Source organism: Chrysemys picta, chromosome 14 (assembly GCF_011386835.1).
Source record: "Chrysemys picta bellii isolate R12L10 chromosome 14, ASM1138683v2, whole genome shotgun sequence".
NCBI classification, from domain to species: domain Eukaryota; kingdom Metazoa; phylum Chordata; order Testudines; family Emydidae; genus Chrysemys; species Chrysemys picta.
The window spans coordinates 41864597-41885489 of record NC_088804.1 but is presented as its reverse complement, the minus strand read 5'-3'; the positions used below and the strand labels follow the sequence as shown (position 1 = coordinate 41885489).

The 20893-nt window shown below is 47.7% G+C and overlaps 2 protein-coding genes and 2 non-coding genes across 5 annotated transcripts in view; all 4 read right to left on the bottom strand.

Moving 5' to 3' along the window:
- Nucleotides 1-1523: 1523 nt before the first annotated feature.
- Nucleotides 1524-10060, bottom strand: RPL13 (ribosomal protein L13). The gene is made up of 6 exons (XM_005308180.4): nt 9904-10060; nt 9354-9471; nt 8625-8766; nt 5368-5541; nt 3108-3164; nt 1524-1726 (listed from the first exon to the last, which is right to left on the bottom strand). Exons 2-6 carry the CDS (start codon nt 9455-9457, stop codon nt 1568-1570), a joined length of 636 nt encoding a protein of 211 aa, XP_005308237.1. The 5' UTR covers nt 9458-9471; nt 9904-10060; the 3' UTR covers nt 1524-1567.
- On the bottom strand, nt 5601-5685 carry LOC112060369 (small nucleolar RNA MBII-202). Its single transcript, XR_002889674.1, has one exon. It is a non-coding gene; the product is annotated as a small nucleolar RNA MBII-202 (small nucleolar RNA).
- On the bottom strand, nt 9054-9135 carry LOC112060368 (small nucleolar RNA MBII-202). The gene has a single exon (XR_002889673.1). It is a non-coding gene; the product is annotated as a small nucleolar RNA MBII-202 (small nucleolar RNA).
- Nucleotides 10061-12280: 2220 nt separating the features above from the next.
- The window catches only part of SPG7 (SPG7 matrix AAA peptidase subunit, paraplegin), a 47675-nt gene continuing 39062 nt past the window's right edge, over nt 12281-20893 (bottom strand). For both annotated transcript variants that reach the window (XM_005308179.3, XM_024110133.3), the window contains 4 exons: nt 20267-20423; nt 18970-19133; nt 16580-16657; nt 12281-14445 (listed from right to left, as the gene is read on the bottom strand). In XM_005308179.3, the coding sequence (XP_005308236.2) occupies nt 14236-14445; nt 16580-16657; nt 18970-19133; nt 20267-20423 (609 nt within the window). In that variant the 3' untranslated portion in view covers nt 12281-14235. The remainder of the gene's footprint in view (nt 14446-16579; nt 16658-18969; nt 19134-20266; nt 20424-20893) is intronic.

Here is a 20893-nt window from a genome sequence, read left to right as displayed (position 1 = left end):
GATGGCAGCTCATTCACACAGTGAAATACTGACAACTATTTCAGAGAAGGCATTTAGCTATTTAGTGGCAATACCATAAAATCACGGCTTTTTCCCCTTTAGGAATGGCTGGACTTGCCCCTTGTCCCCAACACCAAACCATGTGAAATACGGGGCTAGGAGGGCAAGAAATAGCCTGGGGTTCCACTTCTTTCATAGAAAAGCTTCACATACGGTTAGGGGCAGGAACTTGGGCAACCCGATACACCAGAAGAGAAAATATTAGCTGTGAAAGACAAGTCATTGCTTAGAGATGACAAACAAGATCTGGTTGTGAGGGGAGTTCTCTGCTTGTCCCAGATGCAGAACCCAGCATTTTCTCCATGCTCGGAGACAAAGGACTGGCTGGGTCAGGTCAGTAGAGCTCCGGAATGGATTTTACTTCACAATGCACATTACACACAACACACCAGTGCAGGTAAAGTTAACTGGTCCCTGTATGTCCTGCTCATTCTTAGACAGAGGGGAAAATGAGTGTGTTGTTTAAAGAGTCAAGCTCAAATACGTGGGATTCCAAGCAAGCATGGAACAAGCAGTAACAAAACAGCTATTATGGCAAGCAGGTAAAAAGCAAGTTTGCAATTGATGGGGTGGGGGTGGGGGGGGGGGAAGGAGAGGGCAGAGGGAGATCTATTTCTCTTGCTGTTTCTTTGTTCCAAATTCAACAGGCTGGGTAGTACTTTGTGCCTCCCAGAAGCTATGGTGCTACTCTGAACAAGATACCCAGGGACCTAGTTCAAACAGCCTACAGAGGGGATGCTAGAGAAGCAAAGGAAATCAGAATCCCTATTTACTAGTAAGAATCCAGAGGAGGTCCCCTGCTACTAAAGACACCATACATACCACAGCTGAGACTGGCACCCTACATTCTACCAATTCCTTTTGGAAAGCCCAGGCACTAAGGAAACCTGCACAGCAATTTTACAGGGTATCAGACTGGCTTGTCAGAGAAAAAAAACACGTAGTTAGTGCTGCATGAAGACAGGCGCCCCCCAGTGGTAGTTTAGGACTGTATCCAATTCAGTTCTCTTTCACAACTTGATTCAGCCAAGTCCTCCACACACTGGAAATTTCAGTCCTGTTTCTTACAGGCAAAAGCGAGCAGGCTGCTCCGTAAGAAGAGAGGAGCAATGCAGGGCCGTGTCTCGCTACTGATTAAAGAGCCATCTGCTCAGGTTTCCCTCAAAGCAGTGTGATTAAACAGCAAGCGGAGGGGAAAACGCAACTGTTTAAACCTAAGGCAACGCCACCCAGACTGAATGAGTACCTGCCCCCCACAATGCCAGGAGCCTATTACCTGCTCATCTCAGAAGCAGTGAGCAAACCAGTTGAGACGACAGTTCAATTTACTTTTATACAACGCACGGCTAGAATGTAGCTGAACAAACTAACCAACACGGCTGAGTATAGGCTTCATGGCAAAAGTATCACCTTCCTTTACTCTGGATCCCTTTGCATCCGGCCTAAGGAGACGCCACACCAGGTTACATTTCTATACTCTTTTATTGACAGTTCGAGGGAGAGCAGTTCATTTCTTCTTCTCCACATCCTGCTCTGCAGCTTCCTTGGCTCGTTTAGCACGGATTCCAAAGAGACGGGCATTTGCCCGGGCCATACGCAGGCTGGCAAAGGCTTTGAAGTTCTTCTCCTCCTCAGAGATAACACGGGCCTTTTCCTTTTTGTAAACCTAGCAGAAACAAGAGTCAGATAGAATGTGTAACCATCTTCTCTGGAATCCTCTGGCCTAGTCAATGTGTAGAAGAGTTACTTTTGGGTACAGATTTCTACTAGCAACAGGACACCGTGACTGGCAGGGATGCTGTATCAAAGCAGGAGGCCATGCCTGCAACACTATTCAATCAGGTGCCTCATTTTATTCAGCTTCTGTATTTGTCAGCTCACACCACTGATGAGGTGAGGGAAGAAACTCCAAGAATAACCATCTCAGGGTAGATTGATATTTACCTCGCAGTCAGTTTGCACTCATTCGTGGATTACCACCAGCAAGCATCAAATAAAACCCTTCAAAAGTAGCAACGGTTCTAGAACAAACTGCAGTGAACCCACAGCTTGTCATGTAATACTTAGTACAGAGCTACCAGCCCTGGGTCACTGAAGACTAAATTACCAAAGCACAGGGCTGTGCACAGACAGCTGGTAACGCTTCCATCCTCAGGTCTGAATTGCTTCAGGCAGAACCCTCAATTTCAGAACAAATTCTGACAGCTGAAACTGCATCCATTAGTCTACCCCCAGACAAAACACTGCCACTACTTCAAGCCCATGAACCTGCCCTTCGGCTTCCTCAAGGGAGCTCTGATTTAACCAACAGTTGGTTAAAAGTTTTAGCAGTCAGCTCTGTGCATCTCATTACATAGTGGCAAAAAATCCAGAGACCCTGCTAAAGTTACACACTCACAGTAAAATATTGAGATTAAATAATAATAATAATAATAATAATAATAATAATAATAATAATAATAATAAATAAATAAACAAACAAACCAACAACAGTATTTTACTAGAGCAGTGGTTCTTAACCTTTACTGCAGCCTGCATTGGGTCTCAAAATATGTTCTCGCACCCCTTATCAAAAATTGTTGAAGTAGGTCAGTTCTTTAAACCTAGATATATTTTTTGTTTGTATATTACAGGGTAATTGTTAAAAAAATGTATAATGTCAATAAACACATAGGTTTGATGAAACAAAGTAGTTGTACTTGCGTGCCTGTGCTTAATTTGTGTTTTTGATGATTTACCTTCTTAAAAAAATTGGCATGTCTCACACCCTCAGAAAGGGCACCTTGCACCCCCAGGGGGTGCGTGCACCCCAGGTTAAGAACCACTGTACTAGAGAAATAGGAGGTCAATTTTAACAGGCTCTTGTTCTTTGGTCTCAAGGTAACTGCTGCAGTCTACAGAGAGTGAAACGTAGCTGCGGTGTCACAATGCAGCACTGAAAAACCCATTTCTGTCGAGTCAGTTCTCTCTAGTATTTAGAGATACATCACAGCAGCGTCTAACTTCAGAACAATCAAACAAAGCACATGATTTGCAGGTTCACTTACGTTCCTGATTGGCATAACAGGTCCAGAGAGCTGAGTTGCCATCTTGAGTTCTTCTGGCTGTGAAACAGAGGAAACAAGTGATTACTGAGTTCAGCCAGACAAGCTGACTCCTTTGGTGGCAGGCCTGTGGGAGCTGCCTGGGTTAGGGAACGTACCTTCTGGAGCAAAACATAAGCTCTTCAGTTTCATATCTTAATTAAAATCTAGGCCTGTGTGCAAGGCCCCAGCTTGGTGATCTGACTGGAGAATCTAGCAATACATGTTTAACAGAAAAAGTTCCATGGTTTGGACCTCAGGAATTCTGGCCCATATTTCAGACTGAAGAGAGGGCCCTACATTCCCACATACACGTCACGGAGAGTCTCGGAAACACACAAGTGGAGAAGTGTGCTATTTCCCACTCCAACAGAGGGTGTGCTAGCATTTTAAAGGGGCCAGCCTAAAGCAGACTTGTTTGTTTTTAAGAGAAATTCAACTGAACCCAGAATTTGGGATTGCACTGGGGAGTGTGACCTATTAACTATGCCCAGTTAAGAGAGATGGAAGGAAGCAAAGTCATCCTGAGGGCTTGACAAGGTGCTGATGCATCACCATTACTCCACCACCAAATTGCCTCTCCTGGCCACACCAAAAACAGGAATCAAGAATGTAAAGCTCTGGTTCAAGGGCACAACACCGACTTTATAAAAGTTACACCAACCTGAAAAAATGTCAAGTTTACTATTGTTTCCAGTAACGTCTCTGGCTCCCATACCAGACAGAGAAAAGTTACTTTGCAGTTTATTTTGTATATTCAAACAGCATTCAGCTTCCCCTATTTGTCTGGCTCTCATGCAAAACCACAGGGAAAAGAAACATTTAAAAATGTGGCAACAGAAGGCACAAGAATTAACAAAGGGACCCTTGGGAGGAGATAATACGTTTAACAATGTTTATCTCACTCTGAAACTGGCTAGATTTCAAGTTCATTGTACCATTTTAAAGCTGTGCTGGTGCTAAACATTCACAACTAGATCTGCCTTGCTAACCAGTCTAGGATATGAACACACGGGAATACACTATTTTAGGTTTTCTAATTGCACCAGTTATCAGTGATGTTCACATGACACTCCAGGAAAGTCGGCACGAATTGCCCCCAGGGAAACTGTTGTTACAGAAGACCTTGCTGGAGCAAAGGGGAAACCTTTAGTCTGCATATAAAGTAGTTTCTACTTCAGCTTCTTCACATCCACATTTCCAGCAGTGCCAAACCAGGTTCAAAGGAACGTTTTCCAGGACTGTCTACAATGGGCTTAGGGAATATGTTAAACTGATAAGTTCCAACAAAGCCACATTTTATATAGTTTAGCCAGCCAGTATAAATGCAGTCAGAGAAAAGCTCAATGACCAGTTTGAAAGAGTTAACACACTTTGACCCAATTCCTGCTGGCAGACTATGCCACGTTAGAAACATTTAAGCAGGACGTATGTTTAAATACAGGTAAAAAGCCTAGAGCACATAAGAGTCTATGGATGTTGCCTAGAAATCCCCTTCTTCAAATCTTTCATTTCACTACATATACGTCCTCATTGGAAGCACGGAGCCTACATAGCTGGAGCAAAGCAATATATGGAAATCCACCTTATTTCAGAACCTTAGCTGATACAAGTGTTTTCTCTGAATTAAGATTTACAGGTTGATAGGTGGAACTCTCCTAAAATTGACCAACTCACCACCTCTGTAGGTTACTCAGCTGAAAAAACCTCTCTGTCCCTGCATTTTTTCTCATTGCTCTCTTTTGTAATTATTTACATAGTGAGACAAGTACTCCTGAAACGGTGGCTCATTATCCACCCTAACACATTAACTGCTTTTACTAAATTTCAACTGCTTAGGCAAAAATCAGACATTGTGGGAGAGTTGCTAAAGTATCATGGCTTTGATTCAGGGCAGCTTCCCCGCAATGTGACTTTAAATCACCACTGCACACTCCACACTCCAGGCCCGGCTCCCAGCACAACAGAGACCACAAGTTATAGCACATACCCTGGCCAACACCCAAGCCCATCCCTCCATCAGATGTACCTGAAGGCGGACTAGAGCTGCTCTATCAAACCTTTGCCAGTGGAAGAGGCCTCCCGTGCAGGGGCATTCCGTTAGGAGATGTGTCTAAGTAAACAACGCTTTACAGTAGAAGATTAGAGGATCAGCCATAACCAACCCTTAGCACCACTGAGCAGGAGAAGGCCTCTAAAAGCTTCCAGGACCCAATGTACTTACAGAGCTGTCTCCCTTCTTGGGTGCAGAGGGCTTCCTTGGGAAGAGGATAAGTTTGGAGCGGTACTCCTTCAGTCTCTGCACGTTGGCTTGCAGGGATTCTGTAGACTTGTTGCGTCGTCTGGGATCCACAGAGATTCCAATAGTCCGGGCAACCCTTTTATTGATGCCAGCCATCTGTAAAGCAAGAGAATTAATGTCAACCTTCAAGTGACTGTTATGCCATTGTGCTACTGAGTGAAGCCACTACAGTCATCAGCTGGAAAAGGGTTCAATACAGTCATCACAGAGACTACAGAGATTCCGGAGAAAGTGTCATCATTTGACTGTAAGGCCCATCAGAAGCAGGAGCAGTGATTAAGAAATATGAATTGTGCTACGCCCAGAAGTTGGACAGCAACAGATAAGGCATCTCCAAAAGTCAAAGATTAGACTCAAATATAAGACAACACATGTTACATAACTTTCAAGTCTGAGGCCAACACTCCTTCAAATAGCAAAAGGAGGGCACAAAATCTAAGGCCACAGGGAAAAGAATGGGGGATATCACTTTCACTCACTGAAATAAGCAAGTGTCCTTATATAATTATACATTATACTACAATGTGCAATTCCAACTGTAACAAGCAACTGGGCCATTTAAAATCACACATGCCAACCTGACTCATGAAGTTGGCTATACTATTAAGGTTTAAATCAATGCTTTATCAGGTATCACTTACATCATGAGCCCCTAAAAAATACCAGAGAACCAAAAGAAGCAAACTATTTCTTGGTGCTTAACAGTCCTGTAGACATTTGCTTTTGTTGTCCCATAAGATGACTGTTCAGAAAGGTGCATTACCATAACACTCCCTCCTCCTCAAGTTGAGTGGTTTAAAACCCTGGAATTTTATTAAACTGGCAAGTTGACCGTGTCTCTCTAATTTTCAAAACAATCTTGTGTTGACCTATGCTACTGCCTACACATCTCATTCCCATACTATTGGAATGCCTGAAATTAATATGAATACGGGAAAGCACCAAACACTAACGTAACCATAAATTCCTTTATTAAATCCAAAGTTATACATCTCTCTAAACATGCATATATAATTTACTACATCCAAACAGTAACAAAACATTTGATCAAGATACTTACAAACGGGTTAAACCCAGGGTGCTTAGACCCATATTGGTCGGATCTAAGGTGGCCAGGCAGGTATTAGCTTCTTTATACTCTTCAACAAACAAGTGATGTCATTGCCAAGTACTGACTTCAGGCAAACACCAATTTCAGACAGTTCACCCTTATTTCCAGTCTTACCTGATGAAGATTTACAAACTCCTCTCTTCCCAAGGCCTTTCCTCCTCTCCTTGCTGCCAACAGCTTTGCCATTGCCCCTGGGTTCACACAGGCTTTAACACTGGTGTGTGGGTTGGCAAGGGCCATGTTGGCTCATTTTAAGACAGATTCTCTTGGTCTTATTTAAAACCATCTGCAGTCATCCTCAAGGGTCAGAGGCCTTCTTTTTAGAAGTTCTTTTACCTCGTTTGTTATTCTTTGAACCAAATGTAGAATCACAGAACTGGAAGGGACCTCAAGAGGTCATCTAGTCCAGCCCCCTGCATCCTCCCTACTTCATTCCGTCTGGCCTTATAACTTATTATTTTCAAGGCTTTCCTTCTAATTGCTAATCAGAGCCTTTCTTTACAACATATATATATTTTCTTAACCAAAGGTAAGCTAACTAATTCTCTAATTTCATATTTATCCTACACATATTGTCCATTTTCTGCATCTACAGCAATTACACACCTACCTATAGCGACCACCATGCTGTACTTTGGATAATAGTGTTGTGTTATCTAGGCCTTGTCTACACTGCCACTTTACAGCGCTGCAAATTTCTCACTAAGGGGTGTGAAAAAACACTCCACTGAGCGCTGCAAATTTCGGCTCTGTAAAGTGCCAGTGTAGACCAGAGGTGGGCAAACTTCGGCCCGCAGGTCCATTCTCCCTGACCCTGAGCTCCTGGCCAGGGAGGCTAGCCCCAGGCCCCTCCCTCTCCCCCACAGCCTCAGCTCACTGCACCACCGGCGCAATGCTCTGGGCAGCAAGCTCCTGGGGCAGCGCAGCGACAGAGCCTGGCCTGACCTGGTGCTCTGTGCTGTGCAGTATGTGGCTGGCTCCAGCTGGGTGGCGCGGCTGCCTGTCATGGTGCAGCCGTTCCACCAGTGCTCCAGGTGCAGTAAGGGGGCAGAGGGCGGGGTTGGATAGAGGGCAGGGGAGTTCAGGGGGAGGTCGGGGCCAGGGGTGTGGCTAGGGGTCAGGGCAGTCAGAGGGCGGTGAACGGGGGGGTTAAATGGGGGCAGTCAGGGAGATGGAGTGGTTGGATGGGGCAGAGGTCCAGGGAGGAGAGGAGGGGTTGGATGGGGGCAGTCAGGGATGGAGGTTCTGGGGGTGGTCAGGGGACAGGAGAAGGGGTGGTTGGGTGGGGCAGGGGTCCCGGGTGTGCGTCTGTCTGTCAGGAAGGAGAGGGAGTGTTAGATGGGGCGGCAGGGAGCAGTTAGGAGCGGGGGGTCTGGGGGCAGTCAGGGAGAAGGGGTGGTTGGATGGGGCAGGAGTCCCGTGGGGGGCAGTCAGGAAGGGGGGGTGGGGGGCAGGGGATCCGGGGGGCCGTCAGGGGCGAGACGTATGTACATACGTACGTGCGTGTCAGATAGGGGGCGGGGGCTGGGAAACGCCTGCCTGTTCGGGGAGGCACAGCCTCCCCTAACCAGCCCTCCATACAATTTCTGAAACCCGATGCGGCCCTCAGGCCAAAAAGAAGTTTGCCGCCCCTGGTGTAGGCAGTGCACCGGTGCCGGCAGCCGTGCTTCCAGCGCTGGTAGCTACTCCCTTCGTGGGGGTGTTACAACTACACTGCCATGTTAAAGCACTGCCACTGCAACGATTTAACATTGCTAGTGAAGACACATCCCTAGAAAATTCCAAAATGGCCACATGCACAACCAGTTTAAACAGATATCCATTTGCCAACCACTCAGCTGTTTACATCTTACACTAGCTACCAACAGACTAACCAGGCCGCGCAAGACAGGGAAATATATCAAGGAGTTCATTTCACCCACTCGAAAACAAAAAATTGAGTTGAAACACCAAATTACAGTTGGATACTTTACTCTGCACCCACCTAACACTGGACACATTTATAGAATTTATCTGTTGCATGTGAGTGCACTCTACTACGAGATGCTAACCAACCAGTTATACTCACTCGCAGCTCTTCCAAGCTGAATCCCCTGCCAGCACGAACTTTTGTGTGGTACCTAACAGTGGGACACCTCACAATGGGTCGGATTGGCCCTGACACTGGGCGTGGAGCAATGCGCCGAGCCTTTGCCTGACGGGCCTTCCTCCTGGTGAAAGAGAAATATCACAGCAGTCAACAAAAGGATGTTTGTATAAGATACCTAACTCTATATGCATCCGAGGAAGTGGGCAGTAGTCCACGAAAGCTTATGCGCTAATAAATTTGTTAGTCTCTAAGGTGCCACAAGTACGCCTGTTCTTTTAACTTCTACACTGACAATCTTCTAAACGCCCAGAGTCCCTCCCAGAGAAACATGAGGGCCCATCAAACTTGCTGAGGTAAGGAATGTGTCCATCTAGTAACTGAGGTGAACAAGGCCAGACTACAGGCTCTCATAGTAAGCTACAGTCATCAGCTAAAAAAGGGTTCAAGCAAATCATCAATGTTGTGCAGAGATTCCGGAGAATTTTCATCATTTGACTGTAGACCTAATTAAAGACATTACCCTGTTTTACTGGCCTTTGTGATTACAACCACGGTAACTTTTAATCAATCACTCTCTAACCACCACCACATGCCACGGGAGACACGGGGGCAAAATTCCCAAGTACGTGATCTCGATGTCACACGGCAGGTAGAGACAATCTCACCAGACACTGGTCTCACTGACACATGCAGCCAGTGGCCTCTCACCTGCGGATCTTCCGAGCGGGCTGGTTAAACCATGTGGCAACTCGTCTCTGCCAATCTTTGTGGAAGTGGGGTCTCAAGATCATGCCATTTCGACTGGGCGCCATGATTGCTTATATCCCTGCAGACACAAGGGGCACGTTTAATGACAGCTACAATTCGCGGCGGGCGCGGCTTACCGAAAGCCGCCCTCGATAGCAGAGAGCGGCGAGGGCCCAGCACCCCGCGAGCCGGGGGAGCGGAGGGCCCGGCCAGGCCGGACTGCAACAGCCCCCCGCAGCCCCCCAGACACGAACCGCTGCCCCCGAGGGCTGTCGCTCGGCAGCCCCGCGCGGGGCGCCACCCTGGGAACGACTGAGGCGAATGCCCGGCCCCGGCCGCCGGGGAGCGGCCCCCAGGCCCGGCACCTGCCCGCCGCCGCCTCCCCCCAGGACGCGACAGGCCGCAGGCGGCCCCCCTGCGTTCGGCTGCCCAGGGCCCGGGCCCCGCGGGCCGCCCAGGCGGCGGATGGAGGCGGATAACCCTGCGGGGCCCGGCCTCCGCTCAAACCTACCTCCACGGGGGGAAATGGCCGACCGGAAAAGGAGGGGGTGACGCAGGGCACGCTGGGATATTAGGCCTAGCGGAAACTGAACTGGTTACTGACCAATTAGAATGAAGGATGGCGGGAGGCCTGCCCAGCGAGCTTCAGCGCCCATCTCGCCAAAGGCCCTCTGCCCTTTACAAAGATGGCGCCCGTTTTAAAGCGGCAGCGTATGTAAAACCAATGAGTGCCGTTACCTGCACCAGGTGGGCGAGGGAAAGGCAGCTGGCTGCACCGAGGAAGCGCTCAAGTTGCTCATCCATGACAGTTCATGGAAGATGGGTGAGGGGTCAGAGGACTGGAGAAGTGCAAATACAATTCCTAGCTTTAAAAAGAACAGGAGTACTTGTGGCACCTTCGAGACTAACAAATTTATTAGAGCATAAGCTTTCGTGGGCTACTATATGCATCCGATGAAGTGGGTTGTAGCCCACGAAAGCTTATGCTCTAATAAATTTGTTAGTCTCGAAGGTGCCACAAGTACTCCTGTTCTTTTTGAGGATACAGACTAACACGGCTGCTACCCTGAAACCTAGCTTTAAAAAAGGGAACAAAGACAACCAGGGAATTACAGACCAGTCAGCCTTCAGCCACGTACAAGATTCACTTTATTTTTTAAAATCTTGGTCCTAATTTCTAGACCATGTACACTAATCCCTCAAATTCCATACCCCCCACAGTAAAACAATGTCTCTTAAATAAGATACACAAACAGCAAAGAGGAACAATCGCAACCTAGACTGAACTTTCATGACAATTCAAAAATAATTATGTTGTGAAACTGATTGACCCAGTCAGGAACTGTCCTGTTGGTGTGGCAGATATAGAAGCTATTTGCAGTGGCAAGTTCTTATTTGGTTTGCTGTAAATCAAGTCCATGATCTTAAATGATCTAGCAGTAATGCTTAGCATTTACATGGTGAGCTACACCTTTGGAGTGCAACACCAACATTAACCCAATTCATTAAAAGCTACACTGAAGTATTCTAGCCTGCTTAGCCACATCCATTTCCCCTACATTATTTATTTTAGATTCCAGAACTGAATACATTCCTGTGTATGCATCTCCCCAGAGCCCTGCATACCTAGAGAGAGCGGCCTGATCTAATGGTCTGAGCCCAGGACTGCCCAATACCTCAGTAGCCTTGGACCAGAGGTAACTTGCACTTCTATTACCACACACACTTGCATGTAAAATGGTGACATCATAAAATTACAGCTGCCCAAAGCGTAACTATGCTGTTCCTACTCCATGTATGCATTTCATCTATGCCTGGGCAGATAGACGTGGATGAATAATTCCTATAGACGTGTACATTTCTCCTCCAGAACGGCAGTTGCCTGCTCTTGCTTGTGGCACTAGTTTGGTACGAGCTTATGTCTAGATCCTGCACATTAGACCTGCTTTGGTTTACACAGCTCATCCCAGCCCCTTCTCAAACTACTTCCTATACCCAGTGTTGCCTCATGTTTGAATGGCTGCTTCTTCTCACACTGGAGTTCCTCATTCAAGTCAAGCGAGGAAGGAGAGGGGCCCTCATAAGTCTCGTAACACCACCACTAGGGGACTGCAAGTGCTTGGAAGACAATTTTTCGGACATTCACATGACACACATTCTTTTCAAGGTGGCTATGGCCACTGTCACAGCATTTAGAACACAGCCAGACTACACCTGCCTTGAGCCAAACTCCCACAGGGTGTTATACTTTGCATAAACAGAGCTGTCCTACAAGACTGCTGATGTGCTACCTGCTGTCCACCTTAACTGGCATTTCTTACCATCAGTCAACTCCTGCACAGACTCAAGTGCGGGCTTTGGGATGAGGCCTGATGCTTCCCCAAGGAGTAGGAGCAAGAAACAGCAGCTCTCGAGCAGGTTCCTGCCCTCACTGCAGAGGATCCCGGTGACCGGCAAATGGAGCTGGCTTCAACGCACGTGAAAGCAGAGCAAACCGAAGATACTCCATTTGTAAGGCACTCTCTCCGTGTAAGACACAATGAGGGGAAGAGGTCTGGGGGAAGCAGGTGCACTTGTTGAGCTGACACAAGCAGTGACTTCACGGCATCTCCCATCACTTCTGCTTCACAGTTCATTTGATGACTGATGCATTTTGTGGTCAGATGATAAAGAGACCACGACAAACCTTTAACGCAGGTTTCGCTATTCACAGCCAGCAACCCAGCCATGCTGCAACATCTGCTCCACAAAGCATTTTGCTGCATGTGGATACTTCCATTTGTCTGATCAGTTAAAAGTCAATCCTGTGCCAGAATACGGAATGACAAAGCACCATTAGATGCTCCAGGTTGCATGGGCAGGTCTTTCAAAATGATCAGACTGGTAAGGAGACTGTAAACACAGGAGCCTGCTGTTTATTAAGAAAAGTCCCAAACCAACTGCATTACATTTGTATTCACACTACAATTAGCAGCAGTGCTACCAGATTCCACGTATGCATGCAAACAGGCCCAGAACATATTTGAGACCATTTTTAAAAGGTTGAGAAGTGAATACAGTTTCTATAGCAGGTGAAATTCTAGAGTTCAAATAATAAAGGGGAAGCCCATCATGTTTAAAAAAAAACAAGGGAAAAAGCAATGGAAATATCAAGTCCCAGACTAGAAGAAAAACATCCCTCCCCCATAAGATTAACAAGTAAAAACTACTACAGAATGCTGTGCCAACACCGAGCTGGCATTATAACTAGTACAACCAGTGGGTCAGGCAGGTGGCACTGCCCTACAGTAGTCTATAGAGACCAGACAGGTCAATTTTCAGGACCCAGTCTTACTCCTAAACCCAGCAGAGGTTGGGAGTCCTGAGACAGAAGCAGGCTCTGCATCAGATAAGTGATCGTGGGTAAGAATGCCTTGGATAACTGCATCCCTTCCATCTGAACAACACAACATCAGCTGCCTCAAAAGTCTTGTCTAGTTCTCCACAAATGGAAGTCTGATGGCAATAATGTGAGGCGTGTTCATTTGCACTGAGTTCTACAGGGGGCTGTAGACTGAAGCCCTTCACTTGTGTTCAGACCTCTTAGTCCCCTACAGAAGAAACTGGGGCAGGGGCACCTGGACTGGGGTCTTTCAGGGACACAGACAATAATCCTCATGGAATAAGCCATGGAAATAATCCTCAATAAGAGAAAAGGGCACATTATACAGCCAGCCAGCAAAATATCCCAGACATCAACGCACAGATATTTCAGATGCTCTCCTTGTGGAGTGAGAATGATCATGCCCCAACAAGATTGTTCTGCAGAGGACTTAAAGGTCTGAACACAAGTAAAGAAGTTCAGTCTACAGCCCCCTGTAGAAATCAATGCAAATGAACACCCGGGTTTCCATCCCAGAGTCCTTACTGAAAGGTGCTTCTCAAGTTCCTATTGAGAAAAGAAACAGCACATCTAGACTCAGCCTCTCAATGCACTTGTGTTCAGTCCTGATCTGGAAAATGGGCTTCTGATGTAAAAGTAGATCCTAGACACGTGGGGTTGGCCAGTACCTGCACACAAACTGATAACAAACAATGTTGATAATCCATGAACTGATAACCCCAAACCAACCAAAACCAAAAAATCCCCAGAGAGGGAGCCAGGCACAGAACTATCAGAGAGATCAACCAGCAGAGGAAGCCCCTAAATCTGCAGAACTGTGTACTTGTCATAACAGGTCTCATGTACTTGTTAGAATGCCCCAGCCTCCTGCATTTATTAATATGTTCTATATAACAATGCGCAAAGACCATTTTACTCCAGTGAACCTTGTTCTCTCAGTCAGTATATTTTTAAACTCTGAGCAGAGATAAAAGGGTACAGTCAAGTCAAGTAGTAACTACTGGGTCTTAAACTGCCTTGAGCCCTTCTGAGTGGTTGTGCCTGACAGAGAGACACTTCCGAAGCTGTGGCATGGGAAGGAATGGCAGCGCACACCCATGTCACAGCACAGATGTTGAGCGTTTACACTGTGCTGAGCCCAAAAGAGATTTTAGCATTTAAATTCATTCTGAACCCATGTATTACCCCTTTCTGCCTCACATGACCAACTACATCTGTGCTTGTCTCAGGAATCCCCAACCCCGGAGATAACCAGCTGCAGAATCCCTCCCTGAAGGCAGCCTTCCTCGTACAGTGGCTGATACACCCAGAAGTCAGGGGCAGGATATTGGCAACACACAGATCCCCTGTTCTGGTCTCTCAGTGCCTTTGACCCTGCAGCTGAAAGGGGAAGGACTCCGGTATGGTGCTGGAAGGAAGCCTCTAAAGCCCTCCTCTCCCAGTCCGGATCAGGAATGGGTTTCATACTAGTCTCAAACTGGGTTCCTCCTCCTCTTCCCGGGTCTGGGGTTGCTGGGGTGGCTCTTCATCGCCTGTGTCTTGTTTCTCTCTCTCTGCTTCAAGCCAGCGCTGAGGAACGATCATTTTCTTTGGCCCATGAGGAGGCGGTCCAATCAGGGCTTCCATGTCCTCACAGTTTATCACTTCCTTCTCCAGGAGGGTATTAGCCAGCTAGAAAGAGCAGACAGGGCAGAAGGTGAGTGTACATGCACTGTGAGTTCAGACAAGTCAGTGGCAGCTCTGGCAAGGCATGAAGGAGAGCATGCTGACATGGCAGCTAGTGCTTGGGGTAAAGCGTCTCCAGGACATGCCGTCATCCTCCCCAGGTCAGCTAAAACAGAAGAGAAGGGGTTTGTCCAGCACTGTAAGCAGCAAACAACATCAAGGTGTATATTTGGACAAAGATGCAGCCAAAGCAAGATGTGCTGGTGTCTGAGGGAAACAAACACACCTGGGTTACCAAATCCACTGGTCTGACAGCTAATACTGTATGTCTGCACTAGGAATACTTTACTGGTATAGAAATACCAGTATGTTATACTGGCAAAGTGCTCCTAGTGTGGTCACAGCTACATCAGCAAAGCCCATTCTATACTGGTTACTAAGACAACCCCGTACAAGCCGTATCAGTAAAAGTGCAGCTTTGGTGCTATAGCTGCATCTACACTAGGGCTTCTGCTGGCTTCACACCCGGACCAACATAGCTATGCCAGCAGAAGCCCTAGTGTAGATCTGGTCTAGCTGTAGTTTTTGGGGGGCCAATATGCAACTTTTTGAGCTGCTGGCACCTGCTACAAAGACTGAGAAACAGCCAGGAGAGCTTTGGGGACAAGGGCACTCTCACAGCAGAGTATGACTTATGCTCTGTTCCCCTAAGCTCGGCAATCTACAGCTACTGGGGTACAAGTTAAGCAGGTGATCTCTAGCTGCTAGCCTGGAGGAGTGACCTGGAGAATCACTTTAGCTTAATGAGGTCCAAGGAGCAGAGGTAGAAAGGTCTGCCTCTCTATTCCATACACTTAAGTGACTTTGCACCTGTGTGAATACTTGTGAAAGGTGCCAGGTTAGCAGTCAATGAAAATAAAGGCCTCCATAGGATAGGTACAATCTGGACAAAGGCAACACAAGTTTTCCTCGCTGCCCATCGGACAGAAACTCTCTAGGCATGGGAGGAAAGTTCATTCTCCAGGTCCATTCAAACTTGCCGAGGTGTGTGAAAGTGACAGGACTGCCCACAATACCAATGAATATGTCAGCAGTTAGGTAAGACAGATGTGTGTGTAGACAGTTGTAGTCAAGTCCTTTTTCTCTAAATGGTTTGTTCCCACTGTTAAAGCGAACAATACTGTGGTTGAAGCAGGCTGGCTGGTCATTATATATCACTGGGCACAGACTCCCTAAAGGAAGAATCAAAGGTGCCCATCCTCAGCTGGGCCACTGGGTGAGCACAGTTGATGCAGACGGTACTATAGCCCACGTCCTGCTCCAAGAGTGGAGAAATTCCATTGTGAAATTCCATCCCAGGCTAGGTAAAGGCCCACAACCTGACACCTGCGGAGGCAGAGGTGCAGCCAGCCCTGTAACACTTGCAGCGGTAGCTTAACAATGTGAACTGAGACTATCAACTCATTCACACTGGTGACCTGGAGGTCAAAGGTTCTACGTCCCATTATTCCTGCCCTCAGATACTGTCCACTTCAATCCCCACATAGATTTCCTGTGGACTGGTCCCCAGCTGCAGTGGTAAAGGCAGCACTTGCTTTTTGACTCCGGCAGACTGCGGTTTCTGACATGGCAGACTCCTCCGGGCAAGGCCAATATCTAGCCTCCTTGCAGTGGTATAAATTACACTTCAGTCCCATATTTGGCATCCCAGGATCAGAAAGTCACCATGGATGTAAACAAAGGAACTGCAGTTCTGTGCTAGAGTCTAACCTTCACCCACCCCCATCAAGCCCTCCACAAAGAGTACCTCTCTTACCAAGCAATGAGTCCCTGAACACCACCAGTTAATGTCTAGAGACTCAGATCATTCACCACTAAAGAAAGTTCCCACTGCAAACACACATGCATGCCAAATCCTAATCCAATGGCTGACCGGATACGCAGCTCAAAGTCTCTCTTTCTTTTGCTTCCCTAATCTTCTTGCAATCTGGAAATGCACCAGAACCCACACTGCTTCTCAAAGCTGGAAGAGAAGCACAGAAACACTGCTTCCTGAAAGTACCACCGCCACTCCCCAGGACACTAGCAACCAAGGACCTGGTGGCTGCAGTGATGCCAGAAGCACTAATGAAGTCCGTACCATTTGCAGTTTGTCCCGGTTGTCCAGTAAGAGTTTCTCTGTGTGCCTATATGCTTGAGCCACCAGCACTTTTGCTTCCTGGGAAGAGAAGTGAGAAATAATGATAATGGAAGAGAGACTTGGAGAACAGACAAAGACGAATGAACACTACGTTCATATAATGATGAGCTGTGCCTAGAGACATGATTTACAAACAGGAGCTGGTCAGAAAGTCCTGTCCCTATGGAAAAGTTTGGTTTTCTCTTTTCTTTAAACCAAAAAAATCAAAGATTTTCTGCCAAAAACTAGTCTACTCTCTTGATGAACTGCCACAGCGCATCAGGTGAGTCCCCAGTTGTGGGGCATCATGGGAGATGTAGTCCAGCTGGGAAACCTGGCCATAGAGGAGAACAGGAGCATGAGGCAGCTGAACTGTAATTCCCATAATGCACCATGGTAGCATTTCTGTGAATCAAAATGTTTCAGTTTTCAAGTGTTTGGTTTCTCACGAGTTGACACTGTCTGGAGAAGGTAGACACTTCGCATAAAACATTGCATTTTGTCAAACACCCAGTTTTCTGTTTAAAAACAGTTTCACTTGGAAGTTTTCAACCAGCCCTAATACAAACACCTGCTTTCTCCCTCCTCCAGGGTGTCCAAGAGATCTAGAAACCAAAGAAACAAAAATTCTATTCTTGCGATTTTTAGCTATGTATCTTCTCGTGATCCAGACGCCACACAGTATTGTTTATTGCAAACTGTTACGCCTGGGGGGATTCTGCGCCACTGCACATGCACAGAATTTGTGACCCCCGCTGATTTCTTTGCTTCCCGCAGAAAAATAACTTTCTGACAGGGAAGCCACAAGAGCAGCCATACGACCCTCCCCAGCAGTATGTTTTGGGTGCCCAGGGCAGCCGGCAGAGAGGTAAATCACTGTGGGGCAGGACTGGAGAAGACCCTTTTGGTGGCTCCTACTCGGCGCTGGGCTCAGCTGCTAGTCCCGGCTGGGCTGGGGAGGATGGGACTTCCTCTTCCCCTGCATGGCATCCAGGGCTGTGTCAGACCCACCCCAAGATTTCTCCCCCAGGTGCAGGAAGATCTGCAAACTCCCCCCTCCCTCAGCTTCCTACACCCATTGCTCCTCAGTTGCAGGGGAAAGGATCCCTATACAGGGAGCTACTCCCCCCAACCCTCATGTATCCAGACCCCCTCATACCTAGACCCCTGCACCTGGACCACCCCGACAAGCCACCCTACTGAGCCCCCAACCAGCTGCACATGGATCCCCACCCACTGAGTCCTACTCCCCCAGCATCTGGAACTCCTCACTAAGCCCCCACACCCAGACCCCACTGCCAAGCTCTATCCCTCCCAAACCCAGACACACACACACAAACACACACCCCCTCACTGAGCCCCAACCACCTTCCCCTGGACCTCCCTGCAGAGTCCCATTGCACCCAGAACCCCCCAACAAGCCCCTGTGCATCCAGATCCCCCCCCCCACACCCAGATCCCCCACTGAGCCAGCAGCACCCAGACTGTCCCACACAGAACCCTCTCAACCCACATCTAGATCCCCCCAAACTAAGCCCCTCAACACTTGGATCCTGCCTTGCTGAGCCTGTCTGCACCTGGCATGGAGGGGCAGCACCCTGGGGTGTTTCTGGGGCAGGCCCGGTCCTTGCGCTGTGGCAGGGTTGGGTGCAGCCTCACCGCTGAGTCTGTGTCCTGGGGAGGAGCTGCACAGTGATCTCCCACCTGTGTGCAGCCAGTGGCCTGTGCTCCCCACTGCCATGCTGGAGTTTCCACATTTATTTGACAAATAAAATTTGCAGAATTTTAAAATATTGTGCACAGAATTTTTACTGTTTTGGCACAGAATGCCCTCAGGAGTAGCATGAACATGAAGGGGATGGATACGCTCAGATAATCACAGCGTCTTTCCCTATCTAGGCATCTACTCTCAATCCCACAATCACCCCATCCTTATTTTGTTTCCCACTCCACCCTCAAAAAAGTTAGTTATAGTCACACCTCACCACCCTGTCCCCCATTCTGCCCCATCTCATCAGACGCCGGTCACGTTGAAATCATGACTGCAGCTCGCTGCATAGATTACGTTTTTATACATTGCAACCCATTTTATGGCAACGAACTGAGGTTCAAAGCAGCAGCATCACTAGTGCAGAAGTTGCAGCTTCACACGATTCTGCCTGTTAGGACTCAGTAAATGTTCCTATCAAGGTGACACAGAACAAACCCGTGCTGGTTTCAAGGCATTTACTTCTAAATGGCCAGTGAACACAAAATAGTGGGCTGCCAGTTTTATTTGCAATTTGGTTTTTTTTTAATGAAGTGGGAGAAGCAAAGAACAAAAGGGAAGCTGCCAGGACAAAGAGACTTACGTGGTCCATCATTTGCTGAAGGCCCTGGCTGAAGGGGCGCCGACCTATCCCGGGCGGGAGCTCCAACTCTGGGAAAGAAAGATGCCCAATGCTGGGCACCATTCCATACTCCTTCACCATCGAATAGGCTATCTTGGTCACTTTCCTCAGGTCATCCTCTGCTCCTGAGAGAGACAGGGAGACAGGAACTCAGCATGGGATCACAGAGCTGACAGGTGTACCAATTGGTGCACCTCCAGCACACAACCCACTCTGCGAGTCAGGAGTTCAGAGCTGCAAAATCTGTGTAGTTGAACAGCCCTCCCCAACCACTGACTTTGCTAACTAACCCAGGGGAGACTGTCACTCATTCTACTGACAGCTCCTACAATGCACAATCTCCCCTCACCCCTCCTTCAAAGTTTGAAAATACAGTATTTCACCCCATTCGTTAAAGGAAGGAGGCTCTATGCCCCTCATCGCTACAGCGTGCTGCAGCCAGAGCCTCTAGGAATAAGCCTCAGACAGCAGGCTGGCATGTCGGTTAGGAACAGATGACCTACACACTGATGAGGACAAACCCATGATCAAAAAACTCATTCAATATTTCACCCCACTCCCCAGTCTGCAGATATTCTGCTGCTCAGATCACCACCAGGAAACGGGTAAGCACAGACCCAGGGTCAGGTTTTCTAAACACCCTGTAAACTACTTCAGAGACTAGAGAGAGAACACTGACGTTCTTGGCACATAGCATAATGCTTCAAGGTGGGGATTTCGACAATTGACCATCCAGGTCAATTTGCCAGAAACTAGGAATGGGCAACGGAATGGATCACCTGATGATTCCCTGTTCTGTTCATTCCCTCTGGGGCACCTGGCATTCGCCACTGTCGGAAAACAGGATACTGGGCTAGATGGACCGTTGGTCTGACCCAGTCTGGCCGTTCTTATATAGTTTCTCTGTTGGCTTCATTGTGAACAGAGTTAGGCCAATGCTGAACACTTCTGAAAACCACACCCTCCGCTTGGATTTCAATGATTCGTGCTATTCTCCCACACATTCTACCTAAAGACAATGCCACTGGCATTAAATCCCCTTTCTTCCCACCCTGACTTCCTCCAGCTGGTGTTACTAGGGCAGGCAGTTGAGGATCTACAGTTCTGTAGATGAGTGTCTCTACAGAACAGCTCCTTATACACCAACATGCTCTGAAAGCCAAGGAGGCGGACAGCTACCTCCCTTCTATGTAAGGGAAGGGTCCTGTTAACCTGGCACCTCATCTAGGCCAATCCGTGCAAGGTTCTGGCTCCTCACCTGTCGTGACTTTGTTAAAGGTGATGGCTTCAGACACTCTCCCTCCCAACGCCATGCACATCCTCTCAAACAGGTGCTCCTTGGTGAAGAGGGACCGGTCTTTCGGGAGGATCTGAGTAAACCCCAAGGCAGCATTTGTTCGAGGGGCTATGGAAACCTGAAACACACACAAACAGCCTCTGCCAATTTCAGAGAACAGGGGCTACAAAACAGAATCCGAGCAGGGAGAGGAGAGGAAGATATTCAGATTCTCTATTTAACCTTGGGTTTGAGAGAGGCTCTGGGGTGCACTTGTGTGAGGGAACCCTTGAGATTACAGGCACAGGAGGCCAAAAAGTGACAATGTCCCTTGACAGAGTTCCCACATTGAAAGATTTGCCTTCATGATTGTGCTTCCTGACATTACGGAGAGAGGCAGAGAGGAATGACACATGGAAGTCACTCTTAGGGTAGTAGTCAACTAGCCAGTGAACCCTCAAGATGCCAAAGTGATTTTAGAAACCATCAACCAAATTCAACTCACTTCAAACTTGTGAGCATGTCCTGCAGAAGTTAGTGGGATTACCAGAGTTAGTAAGGCAAGCAGAAATTGGCTCTATATTAAACAGACATCATTTGTAAGATCAT

Coding starts and splice junctions, on each gene's coding strand:
- RPL13 (XM_005308180.4), bottom strand. CDS start 9,457: ATGGCGCCCAGTCGAAATGGCATGATCTTGAGACCCCACTTCCACAAA. Junction 8,767..9,353: donor CCCGCTCGGAAGATCCGCAG/GTGAGAGGCCAC, acceptor CTCTTTCACCAG/GAGGAAGGCCCGTCAGGCAA. Junction 1,727..3,107: donor CTGTTATGCCAATCAGGAAC/GTAAGTGAACCT, acceptor TGTTTCTGCTAG/GTTTACAAAAAGGAAAAGGC.